Below are 25,454 nucleotides of genomic sequence, written 5' to 3' on the forward strand. Positions count from 1 at the left end.
ACAGCTCCCACAAACTGGCCCCATCCTGCCTGTCCTCCAGCCACCTGCTCTTCCTGGCCACATCTCACATTCCACCTGTACCGTCCAAATTCCATGTTTTTGCTCAAGCTGTGCTTCTGCTTCAGTCCCCTTCTCTGCCAGGCAAACTTGTCCTCCTTGAGTGTCAGCCACCGTGGGAGCCTTCCTGACCTCCCAGGACGCACACTCATCACTGCCCTGCCCAGAGCACAAGGGACTGCTGCACGTGCCCCCAGGCTCGGGGGGCCAGGCTGTGCACACCCGCACGCCCGGCCGGCCTGGGGAAGGGGTGCAGGGAGGCCTAAGGGATACTGATCCAGCGCTGAGAGGGACGGGTGGGGACAATGATGCCCAACCTCCCGACCACACCTTCCCCAGTGGGGAAGGTCTAGCTCCCACCAGGCTCACCTGACCCACCAGGATCCAGCGCCAAGCTCTCTCCCGCCCCATGTCCCCAAATTCTGACCCTCCTCCTCTGGAGGCTGCTCCCACTTTGGGGCCTTTGCGCAACTCTTTCCTGGGAGGGGTGGGAGGCGGGCTGGGTAGGCTCCAAGCTGCCTCAGAGCCAGACGTGGACAGGGAGGGATCACGTGAGACACGGGTAGACGGGAGGACACGGCCCCAAACCTGAGACCACACCCCTCCCCAGGGGCCAGCCTCCCCCGAGCCCACCCTGGAAGCCCCGAGGCCACAAAGTCCACGTGAACTTACACATCCGACTCGTCCCACAGGATACAGGTCTGGTTGGTGGTGCCCTGGGAGAGAGCGGTGAGAGTCAGGGTCACATGCCCACCCTACGGGCCTGCCCCAGGGTCACTGCCAGGGGCCACCCACAGGCCTGCCAGGCGGGCCTTCTGACTCTGCCGTCGCCCCCAGAGATGGAGCTTGAGGAGGAGGAAACTGAGGCCCAGAGCGGGGAAGGCACCGGCCCAGCCCTCAAGCCACTCTCGTCCCCTCCTCAAGTGGGGCTGGGCAGCGAGGCCGAAGCCCATCTTGGGTGTCCAGGCAGCCCGTCCAGCGTAATACAAAATGCCATGCCAGGGAGACCCCTCCCGCGGGGCCCTGCGGGGTGGGCACAGGCGGGGCCTCAGCAGACTCTGTCCTGCAGGCCGACGGAGGGAGAGCTGCAGGGTCCGGGGCACTCGTGAGTAGTGGTGCTGGTGGGAATGTTAGTTCTCCACCAAGGCTACAGCTCCCATCTGATAAGGGAGAGAGCCCAGGCACAGAGAGGCCTAGCAACTCGCCCAAGGCCACACAGCAGGAAAGAATAGGGCCAGTTCCTGCCACGACCCTGGCCTGGGGTTCAAGGCCTGGCACTGCTCTGTCCTGGCTGGGTAATGGATTGGCTCGCACCCTTGGCTTCCTGGCTCTCAGTGGGTCCAAAGGGCATGTGGGCCCTGGCTCCGCTGAGGCCTGATGGAGAGCCCCAAGGAGCAGGGCACGGCGGGGCTATGAGGCCCGGGGCAGACTCCTTTCTCAGAAGGGGTTGGCTCTTCCGCTAGGAGATCAGGCCGACCAGGGCCAGGAACGGCTGCTAGAGCTCGAGCAGTGGCTACAGAAGTGGGTTGAATTTTGCCTCCCACGTCCCCCGCTGTGTGAACCTGGGCAGATCACCACACTTCTCTGAGCCTGTTTCCCCTCTATCGGTCAGGGATGTGAGCAGCAGGCTAAAGTGAGACCCAAGAAGGCCACAGGATCCATGTGGGATCAGGTGGGAGGAATCGAGCACACATGCACAGTGCTGCGCACACGGGGGGCACTCACGTTGTACACGTGGGCAAACTCAATCTCCAAGGGCGTGAGCAGGGAGCGGGGCGGGGGCTTCACAGTCACGGAGATGACCTTGGAGTTCAGCACAGTCGTGTTCCTGGGGCAGAGCCAGCAGGCCGTGTCAGGGGCCACAGGGGTGACGCTTCCCCGCCCAGCCCCTCCCCTGAATGCCTCCCACCGGCCCGCCGGGCCTCCCACCTCTGCAGGGCCAGGAAGCTGCCCAGGTTTCTGTAGAGCACGGTGCCCACCACGAACACAGACGAGTCATCAGCCTCTGGAAGAGGGTGCGGTGGTCACCTCCTCCCTCCCGCCGCAGCCTGGGCCTCGCTCCGGTGCGGGAAGTGCACGTCCCCGGGAGGAGGCCCGGGCTCCGTGGTCGCGTCCACCCCCATCACACACACAGCACTGTAGTCGGAGAGCTGGGGTGGCGGCCTAGGTCCCCCTAAGTGGCCCCTGAGAGCAAGGGGGCAGGCAGGGCGTGCTTCTCTTCCCGGGAACGAGAGTTAGCTCCCGTGCGCTCCCAGGACGACCCCTTCCCTCCCTGCAGTGACTAGGTCCACTGGGGCCTAGGAGCCTCCAAAAGCAGGAGGACAGGAAGGGCTTCCTGGAGGAGGGGGCGACCTCAGGAACACGGAGAAGAAATGAAGGCTGTCCTGGCCCTTAAAGCAGCAGGACAGATTCCAGAAGGAAGCTCCCTGGGGGGTGGGCCCTCGGACCCCAGGGCCTGAGTCTCCCGGGAGGGCCCCTCCCGCAGCTTGGGGCCCCTCACCTGCCAGCCCCGTGGAGAAGACGCTCTTGGACACCGTGACCCTGTCCTCTGGCACCTTGGCCCAGTCGCCCGTGGCCCGCCAGCCCTTCATGGGGAAGCTGATATCCGTGGCTCCACTGGCCGGGAGCTTATGGATGCTAAGGACTGGGGCAGGGGGACCCGCCCAGAGACCACAGGGACAGAGACAGACGACACACAGAGAGCAGTTGTGCAACCAGGAGCCTTGGCCCTGGGGAGTTCGTGGCTCAGAAGGGACCCCAGCTTCCAAGCCCTCAAAGGACCCCCACCCCCGCCCCAGCAGGAGCTCCCTGCCACAGTGAGGATCCAGGCTTTGACTCAGCCCCCGTGTCCCCACGGGTCAAAGGCAGCTTCTGCAGTCAGGTCTGTGGCCATGAAGGGGTCCCCAGGGAGCAGTGTCCCCTTGGTGGCCCCCCCTTCCTCCCTGGGATGCTGGAGCCCAGCCCCCTCCCTGCCTGCTCTACAAAAGGGAACAGATCCCACCGCCCCGGTCATCCCTGGGGGCAAAGTGGCACACACGGGCTTGGGAGCACAGGACTGGGGTGGGGGGGGTCCCAGTGTCTCCAAGTCCGCCCCCCCAAGCCCGCCAATGTCAGGCAGACACCACGCTCCCTTCTCCCAGCAGCCCACGGCCTGCCCTCGTTAGGTGTGGAGAAAAGGGGGCGGGGCTTGGGAACCCATAGCCTGCATCTGCAGCGCCCAGCTACCACCTGGCCTTCACCCACCTCTGGGGCCTCCGCCCCAACAAAACCCCACCCCATGCAGCCAGTTCACACCTCCGTCCGTGCCTTTGCTTTCATGGGGCCCCCTGCCCGTACTCCCTCGGCCCCTCCATGCCTGGCTACCTGCTGTACCATCCATGCGCTTGTATGGGACGAGGGCACCTTCCCTAGAGGAGGACCTAGGGGCAGAGATGGGGCCCATCTCTCTGAGCGTCCAGTATATGGGCTATGGGGTATGTGGGCTATTGGTGTGTAGACCTATGGGGTGTGTAGGTATATGAAGTGTGTGTGCGGTATGTAGGTACATGTGGGGTGTGTGGGGTGTGGGTGTGGGGTGTGGTATGTGGTGTGTGGAGTGTGTGGTATGGGGTGCACATGATGTGGTCAATGGTGTGTGGGTCTGGGGTGTGAGGTATGTGGGGTGTGTGGGGTGATGACCACCACTGAATCCATTAGCTGCAGGTGTTTGGCAGGACAGGTGGGGTGATCTGGGGCTCTCCGCATCCCCAGGAGGCGAGAACTGGTGGCTGTCCCATCTTAGAGACTGGGTCGGTGCACCTGCGCTGGGTGGAGCTGGAGACCCTCTTACAGGACACTTGGGGGTGGAAGGCACGAAGGACTGGCTGCACGGTCCTGCCTTGGACCCTCCACGCAGTCCCAGTGCAGGCAGGCCACTGGGGGTGCAAGCAGGGGCTGGCTCTGGCCCCGGACTCGGTGCTGCAGGCCCTTGTTTGGGTTGAGACACCCTAGGGTTCCCCTCTGGGGTCCCATCAGGCCGAGGTCCACACGGGGCTGGGGGCTGAGTCTGTGCGAAGGCACAGGGAGGGCCCGCGGAGGGCGTCTGGCCGACGCCTGTTCCCATGGACAAGGAAACCGAGGCGGGAGGGCGGCCCAGCACTGCGGAGAGGGCCGGGGGTCAGCAGAGTGGGCAGGCGCTCACCCAAGTTGTCTGTGACCTGGTATGCGTCCCGAAGGTCCTTCATGCGGAAGCCGATGACGCCTACAAAGTCCTCCACCAGCCGGAAGAGCTCCTTGGCGTTGGGGCCCATCTGGGGACAGGGTGGGGGTGGGGGTGGGGGGCAGGGAGCCTCAGAGCCGGTGGGGACCACAGAGGGAAATGAGGGTGTCATCGAAGCCCCCGACCCAGCCTGGGACACATCCTCCCGTTCCTCTGCTCCTGCACCTGTCGCCCCCTATCCAGGGTCCTGTCACCGAGAAGCTCCGGGTCCAACTTGGGAAGCAGGGTCAGGAATGGTGGCAGGTTCCAGGTCAGTCCAGGAGGAAGGAGGCTGACCATGTCTTAGTGACCCCGACACGTACCGTGTGGCCAAAACCTTTTCCCACACCCACCACTGAGCCCACAAGGTGAGCTACTGTCCTCTGGTGGATGGGGAGATGGAAGCTCAAAGTCACACCAGCTCAGAGGTCCTGCTGGGATTCGAACCCAGGGCCCCACTTGGGCTAGCCTGGGCCCCAGGGAGGAAGCAGACATGCCTGTGCCCACCCTGCCGCTCTGACCAGGGGGCCCCAGACTGCTGTCCGTACCAGCTGAGCCTCCTCCCACTTGTCCCGGTTCTCTTCTGCCAGCAGGTTGCTGATGATCTGCACAAAGTTCTGGAAAAAAAGAGGAAAAAGGGCCAGTGAGCAGAGAAAAAGACACCAGAATTATGGCTCAGTGTGCTCCCAGGGTCAGGGCTCAGTAACGGGGCGAGGGGGTGTGTGTCTCAGGGCTCAGCAGGTGGCCAGGTCAGGGCTCAGTCACTGGGGTCAGGGCTCAGCAGGTGGCCAGGTCAGGGCTCAGTAACTGGGGTCAGGGCTCAGCAGGTGGCCAGGTCAGGGCGCGTAATCGGGGTCAGGGCTCAGCAGGTGGCTAGGTCAGGGCTCAGTAACAGGGGTCAGGGCTCAGCAGGTGGCCAGGTCAGGGCTCAGTAACAGGGGTCAGGGCTCAGCAGGTGGCCAGGTCAGGGCTCAGTAACAGGGGTCAGGGCTCAGCAGGTGGCCAGGTCAGGGCTCAGTAATCGGGGCGAGGGGGGTGTCTCAGGGCTCAGCAGGTGGCCAGGTGGGGGCTTAGTAACAGGGGTCAGGGCTCAGCAGATGGCCAGGTCAGGGCGCGTAATCGGGGTCAGGGCTCAGCAGGTGGCCAGGTCAGGGCTCAGTAATTGGGGCGAGGGGGGGGTGTCTCAGGGCTCAGCAGGTAGCCAGGTCAGGGCTCAGTAACTGGGGTCAGGGCTCAGCAGGTGGCCAGGTCAGGGCTCAGTAACTGGGGTGAGGGCTCAGCAGGTGGCCAGGTCAGGGCTCAGTAACTGGGGTGAGGGCTCAGCAGGTGGCCAGGTCAGGGCTCAGTAACTGGGATTAGGGCTCAGCAGGTGGCCAGGTCAGGGCTCAGTAACAGGGGTCAGGGCTCAGCAGGTGGCCAGGTCAGGGCTCAGTAATCGGGGCAAGGGGGGGGGTGTCTCAGGGCTCAGCAGGTGGCCAGGTCAGGGCTCAGTAACTGGGGTCAGGGCTCAGCAGGTGGCCAGGTCAGGGCTCAGTAACTGGGGTGAGGGCTCAGCAGGTGGCCAGGTCAGGGCTCAGTAATCGGGGCGAGGGGGGGTGTCTCAGGGCTCAGCAGGTAGCCAGGTCAGGGCTCAGTAACTGGGATCAGGGCTCAGCAGGTGGCCAGGTCAGGGCTCAGCAACAGGGGTCAGGGCTCAGCAGGTGGCCAGGTCAGGGCTCAGTAATCGGGGCGAGGGGGGGGTGTCTCAGGGCTCAGCAGGTAGCCAGGTCAGGGCTCAGTAACTGGGATCAGGGCTCAGCAGGTGGCCAGGTCAGGGCTCAGCAACAGGGGTCAGGGCTCAGCAGGTGGCCAGGTCAGGGCTCAGTGTGAGGCTGCAGTCAGGGACTCCCTATTCACTTTCCCAGGTGCCCTCCCTAGGGCTGCCCTCTGGGAGCCCACCTGCGCATCCCCAGGGGTGGGGCTGTAGTACGCCCTCCGGAAGATCTCCGTCATATTCCTCAAGACATCGATGGTGGAAAGAAGGTCCCCACTGTAGCTGGTCCCGTCCTGGGAGATCTCCACCAGCGTCTGGATCACCTCGGAGACTCCCTCCCCAGGCAGCCCACGCTGAGCCTTCGCCAGGTGCTCCCGGGTCTGGAGAGATGGAGGGGGTGGATGCCATGATTCTGCAGGACTCGGCAAGGCAGGGCCTTGGGCCTCCTGACGCCCCCAGCCAGTGGCCACAGCTGACTTGTGTCCACAGGCCAGCCGTAGGGCTGGGTCTGAGGTTAAAGGACAGAGGAGTGCTGGGCAGGGCGCGACACCCCAGAGCCCACTCTCACCATCATCTGGATGTTCCGGTAGTCGATGGAGACACAACGGATGTAGGTGGGGGGCTCCCAGTAGGCGATGCCCTCCTCGTCCAGCTCACAGCGTCGCAGGATGAGGCCTGGGGAGACAGTGGGTCATCTCTGCCTCCGGCGCAGAAATCCCACCCCCTGCACAAGCCCCTCCAGCCCTCAGAAGCGGGCGGGGGGCGGGGGGGCTCCCACCGAGGGCGGAGCCAGCACGGGGCCTGGCTTCCTTGTTTCTTTCCTTCAGCACGTTCAGCGGCAGCTCCTGCAAAAGGCAGCTGCTGGGCCAGGGACCCAGGACTCCACCTGCATGGAGGTGGAGGCCTCGGCCGAGTGGGGGGCCTCTCCTGAAGCCCCTCTCAACCCAGAGCCCCCGGGAGAGCCAACAGCCCAGGCCCTGCCCAGCTCCACCCACAGCATGGCAGGGGCCTCCGCTGGCCTGGGTGTCGTGCGGACACCGAGGGGGCATTTGGCAGCCGTGGCACACCACAGGGCTGACCCCAGGGAACTGCCACCCGACACCAGCCCCTGGGTGGAAAGGGACACCTGTTCCACAGTGGGGCGCAGGATCACAATAAGGCGGGAATGTGGTCATACTCGCAGACCAAAGGCCAGAGGTCACGCCATCGTGTGACCTGCGTTTTCTTAACTTTGCTTCTCTGCATTTGCAATATGCTCCCAGGAACACGTAAACAAGACGGGGTGGGGCTCAGGAATACACAACCCCACCGTCGGCCCCACCGCTGTCCCCGTCCTGTGTGTCCCACCCCACCCTTCCTAGCGACAGCCCTGTTGGGACAGCCCCAAACACCCTCCTTTTACAGAGAGAAAATGGAGGCTCAGAGAGGTCAAGTCAATTCCTGACGTCACACAGCAATAAGTGTCCACAAACTGATGGCATTCCTTCAAATAAGAGGGACAAAGAAGACCAAGCCCTCAGGGCAGCTAAGCCCCTTCCCTTAGGAGCACATTCCGCTTTTCCACACCCCCCCCCAAACCCTCCACAGGGCTGCCCCGGGGATTAAGGCTGCTTGCATTCAGAGTCAGCTTCTTACTTACTGGCCCTGCAAGCCCAGGGCAGGTGTATTAATTTCTTTGTGCCTCAGTTTCCCACCTATAACTGGACATCCGTTGCAATGGGCTCTGTGCAGATGCTGGCTCTCGGGGAGCGTTCAGGACACTGGCGCGGGCCGCGTGGGGCCCAGCCGTGCTGCCCTGGCTTCAGTGGGCACGAGCTGACAGCTCTTTGGGGCAGGCCCGGAGGGCGTGTCAGTGCCTCTCTGTGAGGGGGGACTCGGCCCCCCCAGCCCTCACCTGTGGCATTGCGGGGACACCGGACGGCAGCCACCTCTCCTGCCGGAGTCTCTTTCCAGACCACCGTGCCAAAGTTGTCCTCGTCACAGATCTCGTGGGGCTCTGCCGAGGGGCCAGGGGCAGTGGGTGGGGCAGGGTACGGGAAGGGGGACCATGAGCTGGCAGAGGCTCCGGGAGGCCAAGACCCTTCCAGAACATCTACTGTCCCAAGGCAGAGCCATTCCCAGCAAAGCTAAGCCCCAAGCCCACCCGGTTGCTCCGGGTGGCCCTGCCCAGAGCCCAGCCAGGGGGACGGGAAGGAGGACACTCACCAGGACACCGCTGGGCGCCGCACTGCCGAAACTCATCCTGCGGGCCCCGGCAGGCTGCCCCCCCGAAGAACGGGCCAGAGCAGGCGCGTGCCCGTCGCTGTTTGCCGCCCCCGCACGTGACACTGCAGCCGCCCCATGATGCCCAGGCCTGCCACTTGCCATCCACTGCAGGGCACAGCCCGGCATGAGGGCACCCCGATGGGGACAAGGAAGGTGCAGGTCCGGAGCCGTGGGGATGCAGAGACATGGGGGCCCAGGGATGTAGCAGCAGGAAGCCATGAGGAGAAAAGAAATTGAGACCTGGGGGGCAGAACCAGAGCCCCCCCCGCCCCATACAGGGGTCCCCGCGACCGCCCCCCAGGCCCCGGGCGTGGTCCTGACCTGGGCACTGCTGGAGGAAGCAGTCTCGAGTCTCCACCCAGTGGCCCTGGCATTCGGCGCCCCCATAGGAGGGCCCGTTGCACTCCCGTGTGCGCTGCTGCCGGCCCTGGGAGCAGCTGCTGGAGCACGCGCTCCAGCTTGACCACTCGTTCCAGTTTCCATCCACTGCCCGGCCCGGGGGAGAAAGGGGACAGGAAGCCAGCGTGAGTACCCAGCCTGGGTCACAGGTGTGGATGCCTCCAGGGGCCCCCCACCCCACCATCCGGCCTGGGCCACAGGGGAGAACTGAACACCCCCAGGGGCTCACCACCCAACCCTGTGTCACAAGTGTGAACACCTCCAGGGGCCTGCCACTCCACCATGCATCCTGGGTCACAGGCGTGAACGCCTCTGGGGTCCACCACACCTCCACGGAGCCTGGGACATGGGTGTGAGCACCTGGGGGGGGGGTGCCAGCCCAACACCCATGGCACACGAGTGAGAATGCCCTAGGCTCTCCAGCCTCTAAGCACCCCAGCAGGCTGGCCCGGGACCCAGCGCCCCCCCCCCTTTCCTTTCTTCGCCTGCCCAGCTCCCTCCCTCTCACCTACCAGGACACAGGGCGATGTTGCAAAACTTGGTTTGCTTCTCGGGGCCCTCACAGGGGTTGCCGCCAAACTGGGGGGGCCTGCAGGTGCGCGTGCGGTCTCGGAAGCCGCGGCCGCAGGTGCTGGAGCAGAGGCTCCAAGGCGACCACTCGTCCCAGGCGCCGTGCACTGCGGAGGGGACCGGAGGGCGTGGCTGGGCTCCGCAACCCGGGCGGCCCGCCACTGCCCCGCCCACGCCCCGCCCACGCCCCGCCCACGCCCCGCCCCCTCCCGGACCCACCTGGACACACGGCCGAGTTGTTGCACAGTCGCTGCTCGCGCAGAGGCCCGCTGCACTGCGTGCTGTAGGAAGAGGACACGCAGAAGCGCGTGCGGGTCTGCCAGCCCTCGCCGCAGGTGCTGGAGCACACGCTCCACGGGGACCACTCCTCGGCTGCGGGGTCACCTGCGGGCCCAGACCGACATCATCGCAGGCCTGCCGCTGCCTGGGTGCTGAGGCTGCGGTCGGACTCCGCGGAGCCGGGCCACCGCGCTCTTAAGCCCTGGAGGTTCCCACCTGGGCTGATTGATCTTCAGGACTTGCCGTTTCCCCTACCAGGCTGAGAACCTCTGTGGGTGGCCTTGTGCCACCTCTGGGTCCCCAGGTCTAGCCCCAAACAGGCCCCTCGCCTCACACCAGTCCCCTAAATCCAGTCTGCTTGGCACCTAAGAGGTGAGTCTAAAGGTAAGTTATTAAGGTTATTACCTAGAATCAGCAGCAATTAATAACGTAGAATATTTGCCCAAAGACCCTGTTCCCTGAAACCAACCTTCCCCACTTTGTAGTGTTTTAGTCTAATTGAGGGCATGTCAGGCCTGCTCACCCCGTGGCTCACCTGTCTGTGGGGACGGGAACCCGAACTGCTGCAGCTCATCCCCCGGCTCCTCGCGCCGCCGGGCATCTGTGGATCGCAAGGACTGGCTTCGGGAGCTGGTGCGACTGGCCGCTGCAGGACGGGCTCAGGTCAGTGTCCAGGCCACCGCCTGCAGCACCACCCCCGGAATTCAGGAGGGGCGCTCTGGGCCCTGTGTCCCTCTGTCCCCGGCCAGAGTGGGGGCAGGCTTGCCACGCCCGGGTTATGTGGCCCCACTGGACAGTTAGGAAACCTGAAACCAGGACACCCTGGCCTGACACCAGCCCCTGAGTGGTCGCCATGAGACCCCTCCCTGTGGGTCTCCTCTCCCCTGCCCTGCGCCCCTTCCCTCTCTTCCTCCAGAGTCGCAGGCATCGCCGGCAGGACCGGGTCTGAGTGGCTGTTGCCCTTTCCTGCTCAGCGTCCCACCAGCGCTCCGGTCTCCCATGGCCTCCCGACACCCCAGAGCCCTCCCCATTCTTGAGATGAGCTCCTCTCCCCAGGAAAGTTCTTCAGGGAATAAACCACCCGAAGAATGACAGTCTCATTATAACTTGATTTAACATTATGGGAGCGGCTAAAATATGCATAAGGACATTAAAGGCTTATTACAGAAATACATTCTGGAGTCAGGATCAGGCTGGGGCCAGCAGGTCTGGCCCAGGCTCCCCGGGTCCTCCGCGAGCAGTCGGCCCTCCTCGAGCACCCCAAAATTCCTAATCCCCCAGGGGAGAAGAAAGCTCCTCCACTAGTTCCGTCTAACTCCGGGCGGGGCGCGGGTCCAACCCCCTCCTCCCGGGTCCTCACCTCTACGGGTCCTTGCCCCACCTGGACCAGGCCTCGGCCCCGCCCCGCCCCAGGCCCCGCCCCCAAAAGCCCGGGGCCCACTCGGCCTCTTTCGGGCCAAGGCCCCTCCCCCACCTGACCGTGCCCTCGAAGTTTCCTTTCCCCTCTATCCGGTCCCACCCCGTCCCGGGCCCCTCCCTCGTCTGGCCCCATCCCCCGATCCTCCCTCACCTGGCCCCACCCCGGGCCCCCACTCTCCCTCACCTGGCCTCGCCCCAGGCTCCTCCCTCCCCTCACTTGGCCCCGCCCCGGGTCCCCTTCCTCCCCAACCTGACCTTGCCCTGGAGGTTTCCTTCCCTCTACCCTGTCCTACCCCGCCCTGGGTCCCTCCCTCCCCTCCCCTCCCCTGGCCCCGCCCTTCATCCCCTGGTCCCGCCCCGGACCCCCCTCCCTCCTCTGGCCCCGCCCCGGGCCTCTTCCCTCCCTTGGTCCCGCCATGGGCCCCCTCCCTCCCTCCCTCCCTCCTCGGGCCTCGCGGACCCCAGGCCCAACCCGCCCGCGCGTCGTCCGCGCACTCACGGCCGCAGGCCTTGCGGTTGCACAGGCGGCCCTCCTCCAGCACCCCCTCGCAGCCGCGGCCCTCGGTGCCGGGAGCCGGCAGGCAGGTGCGCGTCCGCGTCTGTAGGCCTCCCCCGCAGTCCCGAGTGCACTCGCCCCACAGGGACCACAGCTTCCAGCCACCTGGGAGGAATGGGGGGTGGGGGGGTCAGGGCCAGGGGCGGGGCAAAGGGCTCGGGTGTCTTTCAGGGAGTGACCTCTGGGAGTCTCCTGGGCGGGGTCGTAGAGCATCCGCGGGTCCGAAGCCTGTGAGTCCCGGGCCGTGAGGCAGCGCAGCCTTGGGGGGTGGGCTGGGAGACGAGTGCGGGCCTGGGCAGCCCGTCCTGGGCCTGTGAAGCAGAGGCCGGCAGGGGCAGGGAGGGGCAGAGGTGCTGGCGAAGGGTCTGCCTTGGGGGATGGCCCTGGGGGCCTGGTGCCTACCCCACTCCCCGGGTGTCCCTCTCCAGCTCTCTGTCTACCCGTACCTGTGCCAAGGTCTCTACTGGCTTTGAACCCAGGCCCCCAGGGTAGGGGCTGGACACAGAGCTGGAGCCCCAGGGGTGTCTGAAGAATGAATGAATGGAAGAAAGGAAGACAGGCCTGCTGCCCCCCTCCCCCCATGGCTGCCTCTTGTAAGGTTCTGGTGATAGGTGCCAGGGCCGAGGGGGCCCTCATTCCCTAGCACAGATTCTCAAGCCCTGCTGGACCCCTCCCCATGGTCCTCAGTCCAGTGTCCTCTGAGCCCCCACCTCCTGGCCATGACCTGGGTGCTCTCTCCCTCACTCCCCCAGACCTAGCAGGGCTGGTGCCTGGCTGCCAAGGGAGCTTGTGGACGAAGGCCTCCAGCCACCCCCTTTCAGCCCCTGTCATGAGTCTCCTCCATCCTGGCCCTGTTGCCCCTAAAATCCCTGAGGGTGTGAGCCCCTGGGTGGCCCACATCCACTAAGCATGCTGAGCAGGCTAAGTACTGGGGGGCTGCTGATGGCTGAGTCGCAGGGAGGCTGCTCATCTTGGGCCAGAGTGTGGAGGCCGCACTGATGGGCTGAGGAAGGCTGCTTCTGTCCAAAGGCCATGGACCGGGACCACGGGGTCTGGGGCCCGGACCATGGCGCTACGCTGGACTCTAGCCACCGCTATCCCGTGTGTCCTCAGGGACACCAGGACCCCTGCGCTCCCAGCGAAGCAGGATCGGAATACACTGGGTCAGGGTAAGTGGCTTCACCAGCACCTACTCTGGGCGGGACGCTCTGCCATGGCACTGGCTTCCGAGGTGGCCAGGAACCTGGCTGGCATTGCGGGACCAACAGGGAACCTGCACTCAAGCTGGGCCACTGCCCCACGGGGCCTGCTCACCTGAGGTTGGACACATGTGGCCTGTGAGAAGGGCCCCGGGTGCCTCTTGGAGTTTGGCTTGTATCTGTGGCTTGGGGAAGTAGACCCCACCCCAAGGGAGAGAATAAAGGCTGCTGGAGCCCCCTAGGACAGGGGCAGAGGGCAGGGCTGGAGCTGAAAGACCAGGTTTCCATGCTGGCCCCCCCCCCCCCCGCTGCCCACTGGCATGGGATGGTCAAGTCCATCCCGCCCTGGCCTCATGCCTCTTATCTGAGGATGATGGGGAGCTACTTCCCAGAACTGATGGCATGGAGATAAATGGCAAGAAAGGGCTGGGGGGGATGGGTGTGGACAGTCACTGGGGGCAGAGTTGACCCCGGAGAACCCACTTGGTGCCCAGGTGACTCAGGGCGGGTGCTGCTCTGTTCTGTGGGTGGCCACTTGGGAAGGTGCCAGAGCCCCTCCTCATTGCCTGTGGGCCTGTGCTGGGAAGTGCCCAGCAGGGGGAGCCAGGGGCAGACGCACGGGAGGCACAGGCCGGCGGGAGCCCTCTCCCCCTGGGCCCAGAGGGGCAGAGCGCCTCTGCCAAGGGCCCACAGCCATTGAGCCTCTGGTCCTGCATGTCGGCTGGTGCTGGTGGGTGGGGAAGGCAGGCCAGCGAAGGCATCCAGACCACAGGGAATGTGCGGGAGGGGCTGGCTCAGACCGCAGTGACCGCCCCTCAGTGGCCGGGCGTGGATGCTGCTCTCTGAGGCTCACACACAGGACCACGGGGCTCGCAGATGTGCTGTCGGGCCTGGGAAGGGCCTGCCAGGGCCACACAGTGGGAGCAGGGCTGCATTTTGCATGGTTCCTCGCTCTTGGGTGGGGGGCGCGGAGGGGCCTGGTTTGAGCCCCTTACGGGGTCTGGGTCAGATGCCCTCACTGGTCACTGAGTTCCCACGAGGGACACCTTGTGGCTCCCACTGCTCATATGAGAAGACCAAGGCCCGCTGAAGTAGAGGGGTGCCCGTGCCCCCCAGGTAGGGAGTGGCCAAAGGGCAATCGAGCCAGGCTGCCGGACTCTCCAAGAAAGGATGCTCCTTCCCTGGCCACTGTGGCCAGCTCCCCCAGGGGACCTCCTGCGCAGGGGAACCCTGCCCCTACCCCTGCCCCTGTCCCTGCCCTGGTGGGCCCTACTCTGTGACAGGCACCTCGGCACAGGAGCCTTGAACCCCGGCCTGCCCGGGAGGCCACTTTCACCCCATTTACAGCAGAGGAAATGGAGGACAGCCAGGGGCTAGGGCCAGGCCGCTGCCACGAGGGTCTGCCCAGGGAGGGGGTGCTGGCACTGAGGAAGCCCGAGCCTCCAAGGTGCACGGAGCCAGGGTCTCAAGAGCGGAGTAGGAACTGTACATGTGGAGGGTCCTACGCAAATGCCGCTTCATCTTAAACCACCCGTATCCCGTTCGGACTCCAGAGAGGTGGGCTGGGTGCCCGAGCACGTGCGCAGACTGGGGGCCCGGGGAGAGGGCTGGGGAGCTCCCAGTGGCCACGGGCCAGGACAGGGGGCGGCTCGGGCAGGGTGGGCAGCAGCCTCGTGCCCACGCGGCCAGGCAGGTGCAGAAGGGAGGCCGAGTTACCTCCCGCTGATGAGGAGAGGAGCCAGCATCGAGCCCAGAATCAGCTTCCAAAAGCCCCCCTGTGCCTCCCGACTAAGGCCACCTGCCAGGACCGCCCACGAGCCCCAACCCTTCGCTCCAGGCCTCAGTGGTGTCGCCTGCTGAAGCCGTGCCATCCCGTCATGCAGACCCAAAGGAACGGAGGAGGCTGGAGTCCAGGGAGACAGCCAGGTGACAGGGTCGGGGGGCACGTCCTGCCCGTCCTTCCTGGCTGCCCCAGCCCAGCCCCCACAAGGAAGCCTGAGTGACGTGGAAACTGGCAGTGGGTGGGAGAGAGAGGGTGTCCAAGCCAGGCTAATTGGAGGATGCCACTTGGTTCCCATGGCAACTGCTGCAGAGCTCAGAGTTTCAGGATAGACTCAGGTTAGGCCTCAGCTGCCAAAACACCCACTATTTCAGGGCTGGTTACCTTGGTGACCCAGGTGGGGGGGAGGGGTGAAGAGGAGGGGGTGCATCAGGAGAGGCTGGGGAGGGGGCCCACGGGTCTGGAGGACAGGCTGGCCCCTGGGTCTAGCTCTCAGCCTGGTCACACTCTGAGCCTTGATCCTCATGACAGACTAACTTGGGATCCTGGGCGCAGGATCCCTGCTCCCCATTCACATACTGAGGCCTGATCCCCGTCACATACTGATCTCCAACCTTGGCCGTGCTCTGGCCGCTGATGATCACTCAGGAGATGGAAGCTGCTATTTTTGTTACCGTTTTTATTTTTAATGTGTGTTCCCACACATGGCTGCCACTGGATCAGTGTTTGTTGGGCGAATGCGTCCATGACCGGAGGGGTCCCCCTGCAAACTCTCCTCGGCCCACAGGGCCCAGCGGGCTTCCCGGGGCTGCTGAGCAGTGGGCAAGGCTGGGGGGTGGGCCGCCCCTCCAGGCGCAGAAAGAAGCCGCATTCTTCCCCCGCTCAATGCCCCTCTGTCTCGGCACCTCATTTCCATCTCATTAATGGATGAATAGAGCCGATTAATGGCCGCCCAGGAGAGAGAGACTGCGAGGGGGCTCCGCGGCCGCCTTCCCACCCCGGCGCCCCAGCCTGGAGGCTGTGCTGTCCAGAGTCTGCGCCGGCCGGGGGCGCGCCGAGCCCCCCCACTCCCCTCTGCCTTGGTCCCTTTGGAGGAGGGCTGCGCACTTCCCGTCTCCTCCAGCAGAGGTCTCCCCAGCCCCGCAGGTGGGGGCGGCTCCGCGGGTCCTTGTCACCGATGCAGGCCGGGCTCCCTAGGGACCCACTGCATGGTCCAGCCCCCAGGAAGACCCCTCCCCCCTACCAAGCTAGGGCCTATCCAGGGGGCACCCAGGCTCCTCCTCTCCCACGCTCACATGAATGTGCAAACGGGGACCGCTGGGGACAAGACAGCTCCCTGATGCCCCTCCCCAACCCAACCCCTGTCCACTGATGCCCATACTTAGCTGATCCTGCACCGGGGCCCACAGCTCCCACTATTAGGGCCCACGTGGCCAGCAGCCCACCCAGCCGCAGCAGCTGCCGTCAGATCTCAGGACGGGGCTGAGAGCCATGCCCACTGGCCATGGGCCTCGGCTCAGGTAGGAGGACAAGGACAACTCCTCCAAGCACCTGCGTTAGAGGCTCCATCTCCTTTAGCCTCACGCAGACCCTGGGACCAGGCCTGTCCCATCCGCATTTCACAGAAGGGAAACTGAGGCTTGCCTACCTGGCTGGCTTGGCCTCATCTGCAGGATTATATGCTTGCTTGCTGCCTTTCTTCCTCGGTCAGGCAGGGGTCTATCCCCTGTCCTGGGAAGGGTGTCCTGTTAAAAGTCTGATGGCCGGGTCCCACCCCAGCTCTGCCCTGGGGCGTTTTGACCTGGACACGTTGCTTCCCCACCTTGGCCTTGGCTGTTCAGCTGACACCCCTTCTCACCATCGTCCTGGGACGTAGAAGCCGAACAGGGCCAAAACGTTGCACATCCCTGGCAGCCTGGGTTGGGGGCGCGTGGGGTGAGCTCTGACCTCGGGTGGGAATTCCCCTGTGGCTTCCATGAGCTTGTCGTTTTCATGGGGTCACATCCTATTTCATCCGAAATAGGCATTGTCTACAATGAGCCTGGACCTTGTTTTCTGGATTTTTATAAATGGGTCCTGGTGCAAAAACAGCAGTATCCGTGGCCGAGATGATAAGCCTCAGTCCCTGGCAGGAAGGCCCTAACACCTTCCTACGCCCCATCCCACTCCCCCTGTCACCCCCAAACTCCAGAGACGTGGCTTTTCCACCTGGATCCCCATCTTTCCTCCACAGCCCAAGCCCAGCCTCTTTCTGTACCCCATTGACCCTGGAGAGGGGCTCCAGACCCTTCTTTCTAAGGGTAGTGGGGGGAACTTAGGGTTGGGACACCCCCGAAGCCCTGCAGGGGCCTGTGTGTCATGGCTGAGTGGTGACAGGCCTGGAACCAGGGCTGTGTGTGTGGCCTTGGGCAGGTCTGTCTCCTCTGCCCCGCATCACAGCCTTGTCCCACACCCACAGGCCCCAGGACCCCCACACCTATATGTCCCACCCTGCGCAGGCACGGGATGGTGGGGGTGCATGCACACACACAGGGACACAGACACACACGGGGACGTGGAAGGGACACACACGGACAGGGAAACACACACAGGGACACACATGGGGACATGGAAGGGACACACATGGACAGGGACACATAGACACACATGGGGACACACAGGGACACGGGCACACACACGGGGACACACATAGGAACACGGGGACATGGACACACATGGACACACACAGGGACATGGACACACGGACACGGACACACACGAGGACACAGATGGGGAGTTGGACACACATGGACAGACGGGGACATGGACAGGGACACACTTAGACATGGACACACATGGGGACACACATGAGGACACAGACGGGGACATGGACACACGGGGACACAGGGACACACATGTGCACACACACACACCCTTGCTCCCAGCCCCCAGGATGCTCCTTTTTCATTATCTTATGTGTCGCTTCTGCAATAAAATTCTTTAATTAAAACATGAATATTTAAAACAACCCTTGAGAGAAATGGCCCCATCTCACCAGAGGCGGAAAAACGCAGAGAGACTGTGGGAAAGAGACGGGGAGACGAGGCGTGGGAGCCGGCCCCCAGAGACCCCGGCGCGGGGTGGCAGGCGGGCAGCGGGGAGGACAGGGAACAGTTGCTCTGGCCTGAGGAGTGCTCGCCAGGTCGGAGGCGTGACGCAGCCATGTGGCGTTTGGACAGGCCGGCTGGGGGGGGGGGGGGGCGGAAAATGGGCCACGGGCTGGCCAGGCTCCCAGCGCCGCCGTGCATAGCCTTCTTGGGGTGCAGATGGAGGGCCGTGCCTGCCCCGGCCTCCCCTGGCCAGCATGGGGGGTGCGGAGCGCCCGGGGCACCTGGCTCAGCGGACGAGACCTGGGGTCTGGCACCCGCCTGGCTCGGCTGCATGTCTTCCGAGGGGCTGCTGCACCTCCCCGGTCCGTGAGCCGCCCACACGTGCGCACAGGAGTGCCAGCTTCCTGGCAAAGCTTGTTGGAGGAGAAGCCCCCACGCACACCACCCGGGAGCCACGAGCTGGCCCTGCGGCCAGCCCGCCCCTGCCAAGCTGTGTGACCCCGGCTGTTGCCCCAACGTCTCTGTGCCTTATTCCAGTGAAGGAGCACTCATCACGGGCCTGCCCCGTGCCGGGCACCATTCCGCACGCTGGGGCCTACGTGGTGAACCGGGTGGTGCCTACACCCGAGCGGAGACAGAACATGGGGCAGGGACCCACCCAAATCAGCAAGTTATCAGTGTTCACGGGCGATACATGCTGTGGAAAGAGAGAAAGGGACAGCGGGTGGGCCTGGAGAGGGGGGCTCGGGCTGCCGCCGTTTGACACAGCACGGCCAGGGTTTGCCGAGAAGATGGTGTCTGGGCAAGACCTTGAGACCAGGAGCCCTGCAGGTATCTGGGGACGAGTGTTCCAGGCAGAAGGAACAGCCAGCACGAAGGCCCAGGGGCAGGAGGGTGCTTGGTGGGCCTCTCTCATGGGCTGCTAGAAAGAGGAAACTCGTTCATGTGCGGATGCTTCCAGCACAAAGGAAACCCTCAAGACACGGCTGCTGTTAATACTGCTACGAAAGCTTTTATTCCCAAGATCCCAGAAGCACCAGGCATTCCGGGCCCAGGGACATGTCCTGAGGTGGGAGCTGCCTCTGGGCCCAGTGACCACCAGCTGGCCCACCCTGCCCGGCGCAGCTGAGCCCCCTCCTCCACATGGCGGGCAGTCCCAGCCCACACACTCTCCAAATCGGCTTCCCACGAGGCCGCCAGCCCCGCCACGCAGCCACAGCACTGCCCTTTGTCAAGAGCCCCGGAATTGGCCCTGCACGGAGCCCAGCCGCAGATCGCACACATGCTTGACGCGCGTGTGTACCGTGAGTGCTCACACGCACGCACTCACGCACGAGCACAATGTACACACGGTGTACTGTGCACACCAGCCGTGCACACGTGTGTACATGTGCATGCTTGAACACGCCTACATACTGTGAGTGTTCACACGCACACGCTCACACACGAGCACAATGTACAGTGTGCTGTGCACACCAGCCGCACACACGTGTGTACACACGCATGCTTGAACACGCCTACATACCGTGAGTGTTCATACGCACATGCTCACACACAAGCACAATGTCCACACGGTATACTGTGCACACCAGCCGCACACACGTGTGTACACACACATGCTTGAACACGCGTAATACTGTGAGTGTTCACACGCACGCGCTCACACATCAGCACAATGTCCACACGGTGTACTGTGCACACCAGCCGTGCACACGTGTGTACAAGTGCATGCTTGAACATGCGTACATACTGTGAGTGCTCACACGCACACGCTCACACAGGAGCACAATGTACACACGGTATACTTGCACACCAGCCGCGCACACGTGTGTACACGTGCATGCTTGAACACGCCTATATACTGTGAGTGTTTACACGCACACGCTCACACACGAGCACAATGTACACACGGTGTACTGTGCACACCAGCCGCGCACACGTGTGTACACACACATGCTTGAACATGTGTACATACCGTGAGTGTTCACACGTACACGCTCACAGACGAGCACAATGTACCCTGTTGTACTGTGCACATCAGCCGTGCACACGTGTGTATACGTGCATGCTTGAGCACGCCTACATACTGTGAGTGTTCACACGCACACGCTCACACACGAGCACAATATACACATGGTGTACTGTGCACACCAGCCACGCACACGTGTGTACACACCCATGCTTGAACACGCGTACATACCGTGAGTGCTCACACGCACACGCTCACACACAAGCACAATGTACCCAGGTGTACTGTGCACACCAGCCGCGCACACGTGTGTACACACACATGCTTGAACACGCGTACACACTCTGAGTGTTCACACGTACACGCTCACACACGAGCACAATGTACCCAGGTGTTCGGTGCATACCTGCCGCGCACACGTGCGTACACACGCATGCTTGAACACGCGTACATACTGTGAATGTTCACAAGCACACGCTCACAGACGAGCACAATGTACCCAGGTGTACTGTGCACACCAGCCGCGCACACGTGCATACACACGCATGCTTGAACACGCGCACATACCGTGAGTGTTCACACGCACATGCTCACACATGAGCACAATGTACACACGGTGTCTGTGCACACCAGCCGCGCACACATGTGTACACACGCATGCTTGAGCACGCATAATACTGTGAGTGTTCACAGGCACACGCTCACACACGAGCACAATGTACCCAGGTGTACTGTGCACACCAGCCGTGCACACATGTGTACACATGCATGCTTGAACATGCGTACATACTGTGAGTGCTCACACGCACACGCTCACACACGAGCACAATGTACACACGGTGTACTGTGCACACCAGCCGTGCACACGTGTGTACACGTGCATGCTTGAACACGCCTACATACCGTGAGTGCTCACACGCACACGCTCACACACGAGCACATGTACAGTGTACTATACACACCAGCATGCACACGTGTAAACATGCATGCTTGAACACACGTACATACGGCGAGTGCTCACACACACTTGTACATATGCACACAGCCGTGCACACATGTACACACACGTGCTTGAACATGCATACACACCGTGAGTGCTCACACACAAGCACAATGTACCCAGGTGTACTGTGCACATCAGCCGTGCACACGTGTGTACACGTGCATGCTTGAACATGTGTACATACCATGAGTGCTCACTCGCTTGGGCTCACACACAAGCACAAGGAACACATGGTGTACTGTTCACACCAGCTATGCACACGTGTGTACACACATGCAGGCGTGAACGTGCACCTGTGCACACTCAATATCCTGCACATATACATGGGCACACACTTGCACACACAATGCACATACCGATGTGAGGCATACGTCAACACACACGCATGCACTCACACATGTGCACACACTTGTATCCACAGACGCACACAGAGTGCTCACACAGTGCATGACATGCATACACACACGATACAGTGCACACGTCCTTGCACACGTGCACGTGGAGGTGTGAACATGAGTACAAACACACACATCTTCCTGTCCTCTTCTAAGTACCACTTCCAAACATTTCCTTCTTTAGCATCTCCTGTGCGAGCCCCGATTGCCCAGCCTCCGTCCCCAAGCACTCCTCCTCCGGCAGCCTGCCCCCCAAGCCCTCTGTCCCCCACCTAATGATGGACACGGGCATTGGTATTTTGTTGCTGGCATCGTTTTTGCTCAGAATCGCTTCCACCCGGTCTTCATTTCTCACGCAATCACGGAAAGATTATTTTTGCTCTTTCCATTTTAAAGACAAGCGGCCTGAGGGGCCAACAGAGCTGCTGGGATTGGCCCAGGACTCTCAGCGAGTGCGGGTCAGGCTGACCTGGTCCTGTGCTGGTGCTCCAGATCCCAGAGTGCCCTGCTCAAATGACAGTCCCACCTGGGGGATCCTCAACAATCCCACACTGAAGTCTCAGTCTGACCTCCGGATCTTCCTCCCCACTGCGACCCCACCCCGTGCTTCCCCAGCTCCTGGATGGAAATTTGGGGGTGGTCTAGCCATCTCCTTCCCCATGTCCTGCATACCAGCACAACCGTCAGCTCCTACCCGCCCCCCAGGCCCTCCTCCTCCCTCCCTGCCAGGCTAGCATCAGCTCCCTCTGGGGTGCCTGCCATGGCCACCTCCCTGTCCCCAACTCCCGCTCTGAGCTCCAGCGCCCTTCTGCATTGACAGCCCAAGGACCACCAGCGCATGTCACTCTTCTGCTTAAAGCCCCACGAGGCTAACACAGACCAGCTCTTATGCATGGCTGCCACGGTGGGCCGGGCCCTGGGGCCATCAAACCCAATGTGGCACCACAGTCCTTCCTTGCAGACAAAGAAACCAAGGCTCAGGGGGTAAATGACCACTGGGGAGTGGCAGAGCAAGACTATAGGCCGGGCCAGGGCCCGGCCCCACCCTGCATCATCCTCCCATCTCCCAAACCAGCTACTGCCCCTCTGCTCTGCTCCTCCTCATCCCCCGAGGACCACCTCCAGCCTCACCACGGAAGCTGCCCAAGCCAAAGTCACAGCGACCTATATCTTGCCCAGCCCAAAGGTCAGCCCTTCTAGCCTCCTACCTTGCTGCTGGGGGCCCCCCCACACATCTAATGTCCCCAGGGCATTTGTGCTGGTTTCCTGGACACCCCATCTGCCCCCACCATACAGGGGCTCTGCCTACCTCCTCCTGAGACCACGGGAGAGGCAGTGGCCTCCCCCTTTCCTCTGCTCCTCTCCAGCTATGCTCACTGCTTCCCAGACGTTCTGGGATATACAGGCGGGGGCCATGATTGGAACTGTGTTCCCAGATAACTGCCTTCCCTTGAAACCTCTTGTAGCTTATTTTCTGCCTTTAAAGACTTGGTTCAGAGCAGTCCGCTGACCTCATTGGCCGAGGGCCCTGGACAATGTCACCTGGCCCCACAGTGACCTGCCCAGCGTGAAGCCCCCAGCCAGGCCCAGCCCCTGGATGCTCGGCGCCTGTATTCAGCTGCCCGGCCTGCGTGCTATTCAGCAGTCTGAGAAGAGCTGTCCCCTGCTGCCTCCCCATTCTGGCCACAGAGCCAGCCTCCCGGATGCTCCCATGAAACCCCGGGCATTCTGCCAGGGGGCTTCCATCACCAAACCTGCCCAGGAATGCCCACCGAGTCCCACCGGCACTCCGTTCCCCCAGTCACGTCCTCCCACATGGGCTCCCAGCTCTCTAAGGAGAAGCCAAGGTGCTCCGAAGGCCGAGAACCACACAAGACCCGCCGGCCCTCTGCTAGGGTGCCCGGCACACGTCCACCCCGTCCGCGGCCTGCAATGCCCTTCAACACCCTTGGGGCTCACTGCGCCCCTCCCGGAATCTTGAACACGGCTCCCTGGTCCAGGTGACCCCCAACCTCCTGGTGAAACAGAGGCCCCAGCCCACCACAGACCCTTCCCCGGCATTGTTTCCCGATGAGCTCCCTTGTGACTTTGGCCCCTTCCTCTGCCCCGAAGGCAACCTCTCGACAACGGGTCTTTGTTGTTCTTTCCACTGCGTGTCCCTGGTGCCCGCAGCACCTTGCAGGTGCGCTGTGACCAGCTGTTGGCTACATGCTTGGTGTGGCCGAACCACATTCAATCCCCAAATTTCAGCTCCCAACCACGTCTCCAAACAGCCCACTCGGCTCACTTTTCCTCCATGTAGCCCGGGTCCCCGGAGGCCCCACAGACCCCGCCGCAGGCCATAGCAGCCCACTCCCCCTTAGCATGTCTGCCTGCAAAGATGGAAGGACCCTCTCCCGGCCAGGAATTAACACTCCTTCATCCTGGGAGAAATCCCTCGTTCATCCCTTCACTGACACTCAGCAGGCCCCTCCCAGGCTCCAGGCACGCGGGCCCTGGGACTTGGGACAAAGACCTCAGGCCGCCAGCCCGCAGTACATGCGTGCAGCAACCTTATCCCAACGCATTTGGCTTCCCTGGTTGTGTGCGCCGGGGGCAGGTAACCGCGCCGGGGGCTGGTGACCTTGCCGGGGGCAGGTGACCGCGCCGGGGGCTGGTGACCACGCCGGGGGTTGGTGACCGCTCCGGGGGCAGGTGACCTCGCCGGGGGCAGGTGACCGCGCCGGGGGCTGGTGACCTTGCCGGGGGCAGGTGACTGCGCCGGGGGCTGGTGACCACGCCGGGGGTTGGTGACCGCGCCGGGGGCTGGTGACCGGGGCAGCCCTGCAGAGATGACCCTCTCCCCCCGCCCGCCCTCTGCCCAGAGAGCCAGCGGAGGTCCTCTCCCAGCCGGGCACTCACCTGCTGCGCCATCCCCGCCCCGATCCTGGGTCAGGCTGGTGAGGCAGTTCTCAGGGCCGCCGGCCACGCCGTCCCTCAGGCAGACGTCCCCGCGGGGGGCCAGGGAGCCGGGGCCAGGGTCGCCGGTGTCCCCGCCCACGCAGGCACAGGGGGTCTGCATGATGCCGCAGGGGTGGGAGCTGCGGCTGCCCGCCAGACAGGCGTCCAGCCAGCGGCACAGCATCTGGCAGGCGGCCCGGCTGGGGTTGCGGTTGCCCACGACCAGGTACTCCACGGAGAAGTCGGCGCTGGGGCCCGGGGGCCCCCCCCGCAGCCGGGGGCCTCGGTCCAGGGGCGGCTGCTGGCGCAGCATCTGCAGGAACTGCTTGCTGGCCTGCAGGAAGGCCAGGGGCGCCGAGGGGTCACAGAGCTGCAGCACCTCGTCGAAGCTCTCCACGCCCAGGTAGGTGCGCGTGGACTCCAGGAAGGAGTCGAACTGGTAGGTGCGGACGCGGCCGGGGCCGCCACAGGGCGCGGGCGCCTTGGCCACCTTCATGTAGAGCGTGTAGCGCCGAGGGTCGGGGTTGCGCAGGGTCCAGGAGCAGCGCGAGGCGTTGGCGGGGAACACGGCGGCCGCCGAGAAGTAGCCGAAGAACTTGCCCTGCACCAGCGTGGCGCACGGCTCGGCCCCGGGCCCCGTGTCCGCCCCTGCGGCCGCCCGCGCCCGGCGCCCCAGCAGCAGCAGCAGCAGCAGCGGGGGGCACAGGATCCGGAGGGGGCCCGGGGCGGCCGCCTGGCCCCTCATCCTAGCTCGCGGGGCCGCCGGGGTTCCGCGGGCTGGGCAGGCAGGCGCGGGCCAGGCCTTGACATGCCAGGGTCCGGCGAAGGCGGCGCCGGGCGGGCAGGAGCCGGGCGCGGGAGGAGGGCAGCGCCTCAGACGATCTCGAGGGCAGCAGTGGCCCCTAAAGGTCGGGGCCCCGACGCGGGCCTGTGGCTTCAGCAGCAGCTGGAAGGAGAGCAGAAGAGGGGGTGCGGTGAGCCCCCTGGGAGACTGGGACCCTGGGCACGCTGCGGCCGGGCCCCACTGCCCAGCCTGGGCTTTGGGCGGCTGACGTAGGGCCTGGCACGGCTCCCAGGCACCTGCCCCATCCACCCGTGTCCGCCTCCTGCCAGTGTGTCCACCTGCAGGGGGCCGGGGACCCCCTCCTCCAGCCTGGCTGGAGCAGGGACGGGTGGGCGGCGCCGGGCCGGGGGCCGAGTGCCACCGGGGCCTTCGCTGTGCCCGTGTGGCTGAGCAGCCTGGTGTGGCTCCCGTGGGCTCCGGGCCTGCCTGCTTGCTCCTGTCACGGCCACAGCCGCCGTTCACTCCCGGGGCCTCTGGTGGGGGGCCTGGCTCTCTCTCCTGGCCATCCTGGGTCTTTGTCCTCTCTGCCCCTCTTCCTCCCCATCCCCTGCCTTTCAGGGAAGAACCCGCAAACCTCAGCAGAAGGAAGGGGAGGGGGCTGTGGAGGGGAGAAGTCACTCCCTCCATCCCCCAGGGGTGGGAGTGCCTGCCCCTCGCCCGGTGCCTCCCCACCGCACTGGGACTGTGACATTACGATATG

The 25,454-nt window shown here is 63.8% G+C and overlaps 1 protein-coding gene across 1 annotated transcript in view; it reads right to left on the reverse strand.

The window, feature by feature from the left end:
• ADGRB1 (adhesion G protein-coupled receptor B1) overlaps positions 1 to 25,454 on the reverse strand; it is an 81,775-nt gene that overhangs the window by 43,826 nt on the left and 12,495 nt on the right. Inside the window, exons 2-17 of the mRNA XM_064587798.1 lie at positions 23,872 to 24,856; positions 11,479 to 11,640; positions 10,096 to 10,206; positions 9,501 to 9,665; positions 9,224 to 9,388; positions 8,634 to 8,798; positions 8,253 to 8,417; positions 7,942 to 8,043; positions 6,616 to 6,722; positions 6,233 to 6,427; positions 4,843 to 4,911; positions 4,238 to 4,346; positions 2,558 to 2,701; positions 1,987 to 2,062; positions 1,783 to 1,885; positions 730 to 773 (exon numbers count right to left, since the gene is read on the reverse strand). Coding sequence (XP_064443868.1) covers positions 730 to 773; positions 1,783 to 1,885; positions 1,987 to 2,062; positions 2,558 to 2,701; positions 4,238 to 4,346; positions 4,843 to 4,911; positions 6,233 to 6,427; positions 6,616 to 6,722; positions 7,942 to 8,043; positions 8,253 to 8,417; positions 8,634 to 8,798; positions 9,224 to 9,388; positions 9,501 to 9,665; positions 10,096 to 10,206; positions 11,479 to 11,640; positions 23,872 to 24,655 — 2,666 coding nt within the window. The 5' untranslated portion in view covers positions 24,656 to 24,856. The remainder of the gene's footprint in view (positions 1 to 729; positions 774 to 1,782; positions 1,886 to 1,986; positions 2,063 to 2,557; positions 2,702 to 4,237; positions 4,347 to 4,842; positions 4,912 to 6,232; positions 6,428 to 6,615; positions 6,723 to 7,941; positions 8,044 to 8,252; positions 8,418 to 8,633; positions 8,799 to 9,223; positions 9,389 to 9,500; positions 9,666 to 10,095; positions 10,207 to 11,478; positions 11,641 to 23,871; positions 24,857 to 25,454) is intronic.

The sequence above is a fragment of the Mirounga angustirostris genome, unplaced genomic scaffold (assembly GCF_029215605.1).
Source record: "Mirounga angustirostris isolate CCGP_5_RB_7025 unplaced genomic scaffold, mMirAng1.0.hap1 SCAF_4, whole genome shotgun sequence".
In the NCBI taxonomy this organism is placed as follows: domain Eukaryota; kingdom Metazoa; phylum Chordata; class Mammalia; order Carnivora; family Phocidae; genus Mirounga; species Mirounga angustirostris.